At 38.2% G+C, this 12,731-nt stretch overlaps 1 protein-coding gene across 28 annotated transcripts in view; it reads right to left on the reverse strand.

The window, feature by feature from the left end:
• LOC146381256 (ankyrin-3-like) overlaps positions 1 to 12,731 on the reverse strand; it is a 182,524-nt gene that overhangs the window by 27,998 nt on the left and 141,795 nt on the right. For 20 of the 28 annotated variants that reach the window (XM_084937203.1, XM_084937200.1, XM_084937199.1 and 17 more), the window contains 9 exons: positions 11,967 to 11,999; positions 10,204 to 10,428; positions 7,578 to 7,676; positions 4,546 to 4,700; positions 3,735 to 3,946; positions 3,382 to 3,589; positions 2,229 to 2,325; positions 1,909 to 2,137; positions 1,200 to 1,325 (listed from right to left, as the gene is read on the reverse strand). In XM_084937203.1, coding sequence (XP_084793329.1) covers positions 1,200 to 1,325; positions 1,909 to 2,137; positions 2,229 to 2,325; positions 3,382 to 3,589; positions 3,735 to 3,946; positions 4,546 to 4,700; positions 7,578 to 7,676; positions 10,204 to 10,428; positions 11,967 to 11,999 — 1,384 coding nt within the window. The remainder of the gene's footprint in view (positions 1 to 1,199; positions 1,326 to 1,908; positions 2,138 to 2,228; positions 2,326 to 3,381; positions 3,590 to 3,734; positions 3,947 to 4,545; positions 4,701 to 7,577; positions 7,677 to 10,203; positions 10,429 to 11,966; positions 12,000 to 12,731) is intronic. The other 8 variants (XM_084937202.1, XM_084937216.1, XM_084937217.1 and 5 more) reach the window with 3 other exon arrangements.

Here is a 12,731-nt window from a genome sequence, read left to right on the forward strand (position 1 = left end):
CAGTGAGAAAATGGTTCTTTTTGAACTCCTTTCTTTTACAATGTGGTAGTTACTGCAGATTTACTTTAATATAAATATATATACTTTTTTTTTTATCAGCACTAGGGTATTAGTGGTATATACTTTATTTGCCTTTATGCCTAGAAACTATCTACAAACAGGCCAAAATTGCCCATTTTTACCTTGTATGCACCTAGAACACCTTATAAAGGAATCTTATCATTTTATTTTCACAAAAACACATAATTAATACACAAAATGTTCACATCCAATGGGAGGAGGAGTAGAAATGGGGATCGGGATGGTCCATGGTCTGTGGGGGAATCTCTTTTTGTGTCAACTGGTGCAAATTCATGTGAATTTTCCTTGATTTGCATCTTTGCATAGACTTTATATGTAATCAACATTTGGTCAATATACTTCCACCTGACCAAATTCTCATCTGTCATGGTGCTTTTATAAGAGGAAAAAAGGTTCACCAGTAGCCTTCCAGGATTGACCCCTGGAAGTCTAATGGATATGCCAACACTCAAGAAATTTTAACCAAACTCATGAAAGCTTATTCATAAATTCAGTAAAAAAAGATTTGTATTCACTATTCCTGGGTGTTTGGGCTTCGCTTCAACTTTCCAACAATTTTGTTTCTCAATTTTTATTTTTACATCTGCTTTTTATGAGCCAATCAGCCTGAGTTTGTGCCTTTTAAATCTCAGTGCTCATCTGTCATTCTGCTTTCAACTCTTTCATTCATGTGACCTTTATCTCCACCTTATCATGGTCGCATCACCTTTGTTCACCTGTCCACCTGCTTCATCTACACCACCAATTGAAACCATGTTACATCAGATGGAGGAAAGATGCTAAGAAATTGAGTGTAACATAAAAAATAGTCACACTTTTCTGCTTTAGTACTGTTCATTTTTGTTACAGTGATGTGGTAAAATAATTAACACAGAAGTGTAGTTTTAACATTAATGATGTGCAAAATGACACAAGAAGAATGATTCATTTAACGACTTTAGCCAGAGAATAGGAACTGGGTTTTGAATCTGAATAAGAGCAGTAAAGGCAGTAAACAACAATAGAACTAACTTAACCATTACTGCAGCTTTTACCCTGTATTTGGACTGCACTAAGCCAACATTGTATTCTAGCCTAGCCAAAAGGTGCTGGTGGTGCTGGAGCACATGTTAAGGTACCTTGACGCAGAAAGGCAGACGGTTCTCCTTGAAGGCGTAGAAGTTAAGAACTAACTGCTGACCAGCTTTGGTCAGGGGAGCCAAGTTCCCATAACAATCCACATATATAGGCCGGCCCTCCAGAACCTGAATAAAACAAACAGCATTCATAGTTAACATAAAAATATAAAACAAATTTACAAGAATAGAGATAAACAAATGTTTCTGTGATAAAGTTAAGGACACCAGGCAGAAACTTGCTAATGCTCAGCAGTATTAAGCACTGAAACTGATTGCACGCTGTCAGATGTTTCAAAAACCTAATGCAGCAATAAATATAAATTTATTTTAGTTAACTAAGGAGTGCAAAATTAAATCTTATTTTCTTCCAGTTGATCAAACTATTAAATTCCTTCATTTCTTAACTTTATTCATTTTCTTTTATTCGATTATGTTGTCCTTATCACCACCCTCCCATTTTCTTTCTAATTTTCCTAATGCTCTAGACATGTGTGTAGATCCAGAGCATTATAATAACCTCATAGAATAATTATAATGCTTTCATCATAATCATTGATACGTTCCAAAAAGTATAAATTTACAGATGACAAAATATTCCATAATAGATTAAACTGTACTACGAGTTATACTTGATAGGACTTGGGGAATAATGAAAGTAAAAGTAACATCAGTTGTATTTAATGTTGAGAAAAATACTTAACCCTCATACCTCTATGTCTTTGCTTCTGGCCACCTCCTCAAAGTTCTCCTGCTGCTCCAGGGTTTTATCCACCTTGTCATCCGTCATACAGAAGCACCTCAGGCTGGACTCCACTGGGTCATTCATCTTAGCAAACACCACAAACTTGGCCATGTAGGGCACACAGATCAGCTCCCTGTAGAGCTGTGTGGCCAGGCCCACTGTCTCTGGTATCTGGTGGCAGTCTGCTAACCAGAACCTGCACAAGAAGCAAGTAAAGTGATCAGTGTTTAAGACAGAGATTAATATATGCATAAATATAAACGTATGACTTGAAAAATTGATCTCACCTGGCAGAAACATTAGTGGTGAAGGAGACGCAGTCATTCACAAAGGTGAGAGGAGTTGTGCCTGTGATGTCTTCCCACTGTGCTGGTGATGTACCACCTGGCAGATAATTATCCAGATAAAGTTTAGGAAAAATCAGGCTCTTTTTTATGTCTATTCCACTTTCAACTTGACATGCTTTAAGACATGTAAGATGCAAATGTTATTAAAGTACTGGATAATTACCTAAATGCTATTCATTCACTTTTTGTTAGAAAAATGTGAAATATGATGTTGATTTCAAAAGTTTAACATTTCACAGAAATGTTCATTCTCACTGTGAGTTTTACATTGCACTTATATTACCGAACAAGGCCCAAATATTAGATATGCAAAGCAGGTAAATTACTCATTTTGTTTGATTAAGTAACTCTACAACAACATACTAACTCCAAGAATATAACCAGACACATTAACATCCACCTTCTAGAAGAACTGTTGTTGCTTTAAAGACAAAAAGTGGTCACATTTAAATGCAACTCTTACACCTCTGTCGCATGTTTCTCTTGGGCTTTAAATCGAATAACACTTTGCACAACTGAAAATCACTGAGCTTTAACTTTGACAGATATCCCATCTGGTACTTGTTAAGAAAGCAGGCTGGCATAAAAGGGTTTACACAAACATTTAATAAAAGTAAATCACTGTGTACATGGACGCGGGCGCTCGGAGAGTCTTATTTGCTCTAGCAGCCACCAACTAAACATCTACCACGGGTTGTTCATGGCTGAGATATTTCAGAGTTACAGTTAGCACAAGTGGCTTTGCTAGTTAGGTCAGAATTTAAAAGGGTGGTTGTCACCAAGTTTAAGCATTGTGTAGCATTTTCATGTTAAAAGTAGTAAGGAAGGAAGGAACGGGCCTTACTTACTTAAAACAGGTCACAGACCAGTATTATTACACTAATTTTAATCGAAAAGAATGTAAAGTAATGAAGCAATGTCCTGTTCTACCATGTTTCTAAATGGAAATATCTAATTCAAACAACAAAGACACAATTTTGTGCAATAATTCTCATTAACAATAAAGAAACATTATTTCAGGAGAAATGCTGACTGGCCCAAATGTTGTTACTTTCAAATATTTCTTCTCTTGGCATCTAAAAAACACATATACCTGTGATGCTACAGAGAAGGCGCAGGGAGGGAGTATAGTCTCCTTTGTAGCCATTTGTAAGCCCTTCCCCTGAGAGGGGCGGGACTGGGATTGTCATGGTGATTGGTTTATGGAACTTCCTTCTTCTTGGCTCCACAGTAACAATGGGGCTGAAGGTTGCTCGATTACCAAGGATTTTCTTCACGGCCTCATCAGGTACCGGCTGAGCCTGGGATAGCAGAGCCAACAGGGAAGGAGGATTTTGTTGTTTTATTTTTGTAGCCTTACTGTACATATATGTGTGATTTTGTCTATACATCATAAACTCTTGCAGTTAAATTGAAACAGCAAATGTTTACATCTCTCAAACTCACCTGCAATCCAACCTTGATTTTCTTGGTTAGTGCTCCCTCTGGAAAGGAAGCCTGAACCAATGGGACGCTGCGACTGCACAGAGTCCCGCCCTCTGGTCCCATCTGGTGCGTCTCTTGTCTGATACGAGACACTACTGCAAAGTATTGCGGGAAATCCTTGGTGATAATGCGGCAGATTCTCTTCCTCTCCAGCTCGTTGGGACTGTCCAGTTCTACAGGGAATGAAAAGAAATCAAATAAATGAAATGGGGAAAAAAAAGGAAAAAACGACCTCATGGAGTAAACTTTAAAATCTTTAGTTATTTCACTGACTACAAACACAAGCGTAGTCTGTCAGTATCACATTCTGTAATCACAAAAATGTGCACTTACAGACTTACAAACACTTACAGGCATTTTTCAGATTAAATCCCAGAATGATCTTAAAATCTTGAAATATTTGCCAATGTATGTTCGCTGTATTAGTAGTAGTCTGTGATCAAGCTCGTTTGATGTTTTATCTGATTTCTATGCAATTTACTCAGGTTATTTACTCCATGTGAATTATTTTTGGGTTTCCTCCAAGTTAAGCCAAGTATCTCATTATTCAGCACAGAAATCAACATGTTTGTCATACATATTTTACACGCGCTCCAATCAGCTTGAGCCAGTTATCATCAGGGTGTTGCTTCAGTTTATTTCAGTGTTTGCTCATTAATGCGCTAACTTTTACCACAGCTTGCTCTAAAACAGAAACTGAAGTACTTGTAGTTTAGGTGTTTAGTACTGCAGATGCTAGCATAGCAAAACAAAGTTGGAACACTTTTTTCACCTTCGTCCATGCCATTGAGGAGCAGATTGAGGTCGTCAGTCTTGCAGTCGTACAGATGCTCCTTCCAGGTTTCTCCGTTCTCACTACGCAGCAGGATCAGCTCTCTCTCCTGGCCCCGCATCGAGCCAAAATGAGGGATCTCCACTATCACAGGCCTGGTAAGGTATATGTTGAGGAAATATCATTGTTTGACTTTTGACTTTGACTGATTGGCATGACAAGTAAGTATGTAAGCCAAAACGAAACCATTTGTATTTAGGAGCTGGGGCCTCTTTTCTAAAATGGACTGATAGTTAAGTCATAGTAAAAATCAAAAGTAAGCACAAAAACCACACATTTCAGTACTAACTTGAAATGTAAGGCTGATGAGCAAATTTTCTCTAACTTGATGTAAAGGGGTTTCTTAAAAATCATGTAGGGCTATTGCAGTTCAAGGCACATAAGTGTTCTGAACTTTATACATCTCTGCTTCTGTCCAAACTCTTTCATGTTTGTTTTTTGTCAATTCACGATTTGATCCATAAAATAATACAAGATGCCTGGCTTCAGTCTGCTTTTCCATTCCTTAACCAACACCTGTTTGTGGGGAAATTGCACATTCATTTAGATTGCTGATTATAATCACTGATTTCAGATGCTTAAGTTACAAATGTGATTCTTAGAACCTACTTAGGCAAAGTTCTTTTTTATGCTCAAAGTCATTCATGAATCAAATGACACAAGCCCTCAGGAAATGAGGGACTTTATCGGAGCAGCTGGGAGAGCAGACAGTGTAGTCCTCTCTTATAAGAATGGTGAGGGAAGTTTGTGCTAGATTAATTTAAATCTAAACCTGAACCTGAACGACAAATGATAACAGAGTTTTCAAATGACAACTCTTTAAGAAGATACTACGGTATTCACGGTATTCAAATAAAAAGTATTACCAAATTTACACAAAGTACAAAGAGTGGAGACACTGATCTTAATAACATACAGGTGTGAATGAAATGTGGTTCTGCTGATGAGAGTGAAGCATCATAATCACTGCGGCGGCCATGCTGCAGGGTTGATGGGACGTTCAGAGTGAATTTGCACGACTTGACGAGACAGATGATGTCATGGTGTAATGAGGGGAGGGAGGAGAAAGCTGCACAGCCCTTACTTAAACAAGGCATGATAGCAACACAAGAGAGACAGATGAATATGCACTACTCTCAGAGTAGGCAGTAGAACTGAAGAGTAAGTTTAAAGTGAAGCTGTCTGAGTAAGTATATACATTAAAAATGAAATAAAAAAGTTTTTTTTTTTGAATGTCCTGTTTTCTCAATCAAAGAAGAAAGAATTCACTTTCACAAATTTGAGCCAGCATTAGAGACAAACTGAGCTAGTTGAAAGACACAAGGAGCAATTATTGCAGTCGCACCTCAGCGCACTGTAGGTACGATAAGTCACCTGTCCCAGAAAACTAACAGGACTGCTTCAATTTTGAGAAAAAGAAACTTTGAAAACAATGTAAAGGTGAAATCATATGCTTTAACTACTGTACGTGGCTTCAATTTTACGTTCATAAAGCTCTATAATTCTGTGCTGATAAAAGCACCAAAAAAGCAATAAAATAAACAAGAAATACTAATAAAAACTAGGAGTATGATGGTGTCACAGCAAGAAAGTCCCGGGTTCAAAGCTGTTGGCACTTCTAGGGAAACTTTGCATGCTTTGTTTCTTGTGCCATAAAAGACAAAACATGCAAGGTTACTGCTGGCTATCATGGTCATTGGAAGAAAGGGTTTTTCTACATAGTAAAGTTGACTTGATACAAGTGGATACTATTGATCCACTGCTATTGGATACTGTCCCTGAAACCATGCAATACAGCTCCTTCACTAGGTTTGTATGCTTTTCATTATGACCATTCTTCATTTCCCTTTTTAGGGCTGATGAATAATTTGCACTTTCTGGTATATTTTCTTTGGTAAAGTCTTTCTTTTTATGGTAGATTACCTTCTATGTCTGCCTACCTCAGTGGATGTTGAAAAGGGTTTTTTTCTTTACCATAGAAAGGATCCTGTGATCATCCACAAAACTTGTCTTCTCTGGATGTTCAGGCCTTTTTGTGCTGCCGAGCTCACTGTTTTTTGTTTTGGCAGCCCAAATTTGTCCTTTTTTACTTGCATATAAAGCTTCAAATGTCACACTTGGATTTAAGTCTAGATAAGACACCTGATTAATTTTTGAAGACATAAAACATGTATAGCACACAACTGTGCATTAAACTGGATTTAGTTCCCCCATGGTTGAAGTAATACTTTTATCAGGCCCTTTAACTAATCCTGAAAGTCTGGTTGGGTCTTCGTTTGGCTTCATTTGTTCATTGAGCTTAATTCAAATGTACTGTTGGACATACAGAGTCAAAATTGAATGTTGAAGCACAGCTTTAGGATCTTAACCCTGCTCACATAAAAATGTCATCAGTATAACACTTTCTACCAAGAGCTTTTGACATTAATTATATAAAATTATCGTGAGATGACATAAAACTGATAACAGTAGTCATGAGAAGCAGAATGATGCTTGGCTTCAGGGAAAAAAAGGCTCATGCCCAACAAGCGCAGTCCAGTCCAAACAGCCAATCAAAACCTTTACAGTCAGGATGTCAGAGGCCCACTGAGAGCTTCTGAAATTAAAAAAAAAAATACAATGATATATAAATGAAAGTGGCAGAAAATTAACTGTAATGAAGTTCACAGTTAAACTGTGTAGTTTTAGGAAGAATTTGTATGTAAAAACTAATTTCTGCCTGTTAAGTCATTGTGGCTATTACAAATCAGCTGCTGGTTGACCCATCTTCCAACTATATCCATTATTTCTTCCCAAAACTACATGGCACCCATACTGATGCTGTAACCTATCAAATCAAAGTCAACAGAGATGGGTAAAATAAACCATCAGCATGAATCAGCCTCGGTCATGTTGTTTCCTTTGGGGAGGTGGGAAATACAGGAGAAAGGGGAGCAGGGAGGAGGGAAAGGGGTGCTATGTTTGGTTCCTACCCAATAAATCTAGTTCCTCTGGGTCCCAGCTGTAGCACGGGACTAACCAGGCTCTCGCCTTCATTAAGGGCTGGCAGCTTTCTGGGGAGATGTAGTTTACTGTGTCCGCAAAATAATGAAACACACATACACACAAAACACACACTCGCAAAGTCAGTAAAAACACACACACACCACCGACTTCTATTTCCGTATCAGCAATAAGCTCTTTTATCAGTAAAAACATCTTATTTATTGTTTCAGGTACAATTAGTGGCATCAGTAATGGCAACAAGCGAGAGAGGCAATATTTGTTGCCTGTACATCACAGATTTCTTTACTTTAACCATATGTCATGAGTTATGCAGTAATATGAGTAGCAGATGGGGCAATAATTAGAAATTTTGCAAGCAAAAATAGCAACGAATTCCTGGCGACAGCTTCTCAATGGGAACAAATGCTGCTACTTTCTGTTTTATAATACATGGAAATTAAACATTTCAGCCTCTTAAACCATATTACACAAGTTGTTGCAGACCGCAGCACAACCAAAATTACTGTGAGAGTGTGAAATGAACTTGTTGCCTTCGAGATTGTTGCTTCAAAGACATGGACCTGGTTAGTTACTGTCTTCAAAGCCACATTGATGCATCAAGACAGCAATAAAATGGCAATAAAGTGTAGCCAGCCTGCCATCGGTTTGCAATCGAATGAGGTCAAGCTGGCAATCACTGCGCATGCATTCTGTTTAGGATAACGCAATAATTAACTGTGAAAAACCAAAGCAAATTTCAAATCTGTTGCCTTTCGTTGCAAATCTGTTGCCGTCTACATACATAGAAATTCACATCGAAAGCTTACATTCAGAGATCTACAACAAAAATCCTGAACTGTCTCCACAAATAGTTACACAGTTGTTGCAGAATTATAAATTAACTGCAAAATAAAAAACAAGTGCCCCCAATTTTCACATTTGTATAAAATATAACCAGAACACAACCAGTTGGCAACCAGCTGAGTTCAGTCCCCTACTGCAAACAGACAAGCTGCAGAAAGCTGACTCAGATTGACTGCAACTTGTTGACAATCTGTCAGCATTTCTAAATTATATCGCAATTATTTGCAAATGTTCACCAATATGTCTGAGAGTGACTGCAGTCAGAGCGAGTCAGGCCGAAAAAGAAAATCATCAAAAGGCAACCGCAGGTTTTAACACTAGTGGGACCAAGCTATTATTGACTCAGTACTGCCATGTGCACCATAAGGATTTAAAAAGCTTTCGTTTATATATATATCCTCAACTGGTTTAAAAGTGTTTAAAAACAGTTGCTAAGTTTACTATTTTTTAAATTATTCATAAAGTTTCTGAGATAATACAAATTGCAAGAAGAGGTTGCACTGTTAAAACTTGAACCGGGCTGTAGAGGACTGGTTTGGCAAACAATTCTGCTAGAAAAATCATAAGTCCACTGGTATAATTGTGTGTTTGTCACTGATTCTGTGGACTAACTACAAGGCCCCCCAGACTTTAATCAATGTAATGCCCGTTTTCATTTTACATCTGTCTAATTAACTTGTGTAGAACATCAGGTTTATGGAAAACCTACTCAGTTGGGACCCAGATGCACAGCTGTTATTTCCCTGCACTTTGGTGCCATTTTGTGGCTGTTATAACAACTGGAAAACACATCATGCAAACAAAGCTTCGACTGCCATAAATCAAATGGATTCAATTCTTTGTTGAACTTCCAAACATTTAGTTTTGAACTTATTACTTCCATCTCTTCCGTGTGATTTTGAGAAGCGCTTCTATCGAGTTAATCATCTTTTAATGCTGCATGGCTTAACGCTACATGTTGGCTAAACACTTTAAGTCCATGTCATAAGACCACCGTTTTGGAGCAATTAAGAAATAATAATAATTTTCAGTTTTTCCCATGCTGATTATGTGGAACAACCCAAAATTGCACAGCTATACACTCACCTAAAGCGCTCTCAATCATATTCCTTGATGTTAAGGTGGTAATACAGTTTGGGGAGAGCCATGTTCTGTGCTTAGTGTCTGGTTTTATGAACTCCAACTTGTGATCCTATTTGTGCGTTTGGCATCATCCTAAACAAATATCTTGATATATGCTCTATTGAAATCCCATCATATTCAGCAGTATTCTTTCAGAATATTTAAGTTGTCTTGCAGTTTGGACCAAGATACACAGCTGTTAGCCGTCTTTATCAAACAGGCAGTCATTTTAAAAAAAAATCATATTAAAACTGTAACTGCTGAATTAAAAAAAAACAAAAAACTCTTCACATGCAATACAGCTATACATTAAAACCAAATTATGCCTACATATTTACATTACAATATTTACTCTTAAACATGTTGCAGTCATTACTAATGTTGCCTTTACTTTGCCAAAGGGGAAACACTGCTTACTTGGGGGTGAGCAGACTACAACAATAAGACTTGTACTGCAAATATTACCCCTTAACATGCACATACACACATTCACACTTTCCAATATAAACGCAGGTGGCTGGAAATGGCAATGGCAAGAAGCAGAAGGAAGGAAATGTCAAGACACAAAAATAAGCCGTTAAGCAACAGCAAAAACAATCTCAGCGATGTTTAAAAAGAAGGTCTTACCCAAGGAACTGCGCTCCTGCGGGACCGACCTCAACAAGTCTGCTGGCCAGGCCTTCTCCTTCCACCATCGGGGGAGGCGCCGCCAATTTGTGCCTCTTCACCAGTCGACACGTGATCCGGGTGGGTGCTGTGCACTTTCTGGGCGGGATGATGATTCTCATGCCGTTGTGACGGCTTCCTCTCATGGAACCACCCCTGGCGTCGACCATGAAGCTGACCAGGAACCTGACGGAAAGTAAAAAGGTAGGAAGAGCCGGAAAAAGAGGGGGAGAGACGTAGAGTGACAGGAGAGAGAGAAGAAGGGAAATGGAGTGTGCAAAGATAAGAGGTAAAACAAAGTGAAGAGAAAAAGAGATAACCAGAGAGGGCAAGTAAAGGGTAAAGAAAAGAAATGGAATAAGAAGAAAAACAAATGTTGGTTTATCAGCTGTACTGATGACGAGAGAGGAGCTTTAGTCGAGGTCCCATGCTGTGATCTTCAAAACACTGACAAAGTAAGTGTGAGTAAAAGGGAGAAAGAGAGGTGAACAAAGAAGAAAAAACAAAAATGTACAGAGGTTTCTGTGCTGGCTATGACTGAAGTTGAAAAAATAAAATAAGAACAAAAACAGCTTTGGCATGTAGATGTCGCAAATTTGGTAAATCCATTTACAGAAAATGAATGTTTTTGAATTAAAATGTAAAAACTAGTCGATTCCATAGGATGTCAGATTAAATGTTTTATTGGGGTTTTTTTTGTAATGATATATAAATTTGACAGCCAGGACACCAACACAGGAACCTCCAGTGTGTCTTGCCTTTTTCCCCACATTAGAAGGTAGTGTACCTCTGTGTGCAGCTCATTTAACTCAATCAAGGAACTTATAAGTCACACACACAGACGCACACCATGCAATACTGTAACTAAAATGTGGTGTTAGTTTTTATGTTATTTAACAAACAGCACATGAATTGTTGCTTTAAAAATATGCTTGAAGGGGATCTGTTATGTGCTTCCTTATTTTCTGTCATACATACACTCTAACTGTCATCTATACTCATATTAAACATAGCCAAAGTTTCAAGAAACGTTTCAGTCAGTTTTTTCTACTCTTGGCTCTGCATGATGCCATAAAGAGGGGCGTGTATGTGAATAAAGCCCCGCCCACCTGCTGTTAAAATCCCCTGCTAACAATTGGCAGCCAATCAAAGAGAGAATGCTTAAATGGAGAGGGAGAGACTCCACAGAGAGCCAGTGTAAGATTCATGCAAAACTATTCTAGCAGAGTCCAAGAATAAAATATTGAGCTGGGTTCACTGTCACATTATAAACCAAACTGACGCTTTTACTGAGTTTCAGTTTTAACATTTTGATCTAGAATGACATATCTGCCATGTTTTTACTGACTATTTAAAGCTAATCCTGTGATTGTCAAGACAGTAGAGGCTTGCTGCTGGAGAATGCAAAAACCATAACACATGGCTAAAGCATATGTCAGCAACATTAAATTTAAAAGTCACATTCGGTCAGATCTGGCAACACAGACTCTTTCAGAGCAGTTAGAAACTCAAAGATTTTCTCCTAACAAATAGGAAGGAATAAATACAGGGATAACAGTCCGAAACACTTTACGTCAACTCTGTAACAACACAGGGTGAGAACAGCAAACAGAGATGTTATGAGTGAATATAAAAGGGAAGGTGCAATGTCATCGGGAAATAAAATAAAATAAAAAAAGGTAGTGGTGGTGATAAAAAGAAGGCAACCAATCACAGTCAATCACCTGCTGTCGTACTGCGGGAGCGGAGAGGAAAAACTGCAGGATGGACGACAAAGCAACGCAGGAGTGACAGGTCAACCACAGAGCTTTGTAATCGGAAATACAGCTGAGAAGATCATTATTAATGAACCCCAAGTTAAAGGAAGAATTTGAGGGAAAACTGTGGGAAATGGGAAATAGTCTTAATTGCTGTTTTGTGGAGATTAGAATGAGGAGATTGTCTTCTTTATTCGTTAAACAGCCAGCAGAAGAACTGTATTTTTGTCTTTATACGGCTTTAACATAGGTGATATAACATGTTGATAATCAAGCTTTAGAGCGGCCTGTAGGTGGATTTTCCACTGGACAGAGCGAGTGTAGCAGTTTCCCTCTCTCCCATCTTTGCACTAATCTAAAGATAACCAGCTGCTGGCAGCGGCTTCATTCCCCCCCAGTCTTCTTCTCTAAATCTACCCTTGAAAGCCAAATTTCCACCATTACCAAACATGTCAAATAAAACTTTGTTTAAAATATAGCTTTATCTTCCTTTACTTAAGTAACAGATAGAATTTAAGTAATCCTAACTTAACAGTTTATCCATTAAAGACAAGTAGAGAAAAAGTAATGCCTGATGAAGTGTCCAGCTATACACTGCCTGGCCAAAAACCCTCACCACCTGCGTTTAACCAAGCAAATATGTAAGAGTCTTCCATAATATGTTTAGACTGGAAACAGGTTAATTATCTCTAAGTGATGCAGTGAGTAGCTTCTCATTTCTCATGCAAACAC

This window comes from Perissodus microlepis, chromosome 8, assembly GCF_051167445.1.
Source record: "Perissodus microlepis isolate ML-2025 ecotype Zambia chromosome 8, ASM5116744v1, whole genome shotgun sequence".
NCBI classification, from domain to species: Eukaryota; Metazoa; Chordata; class Actinopteri; order Cichliformes; family Cichlidae; genus Perissodus; species Perissodus microlepis.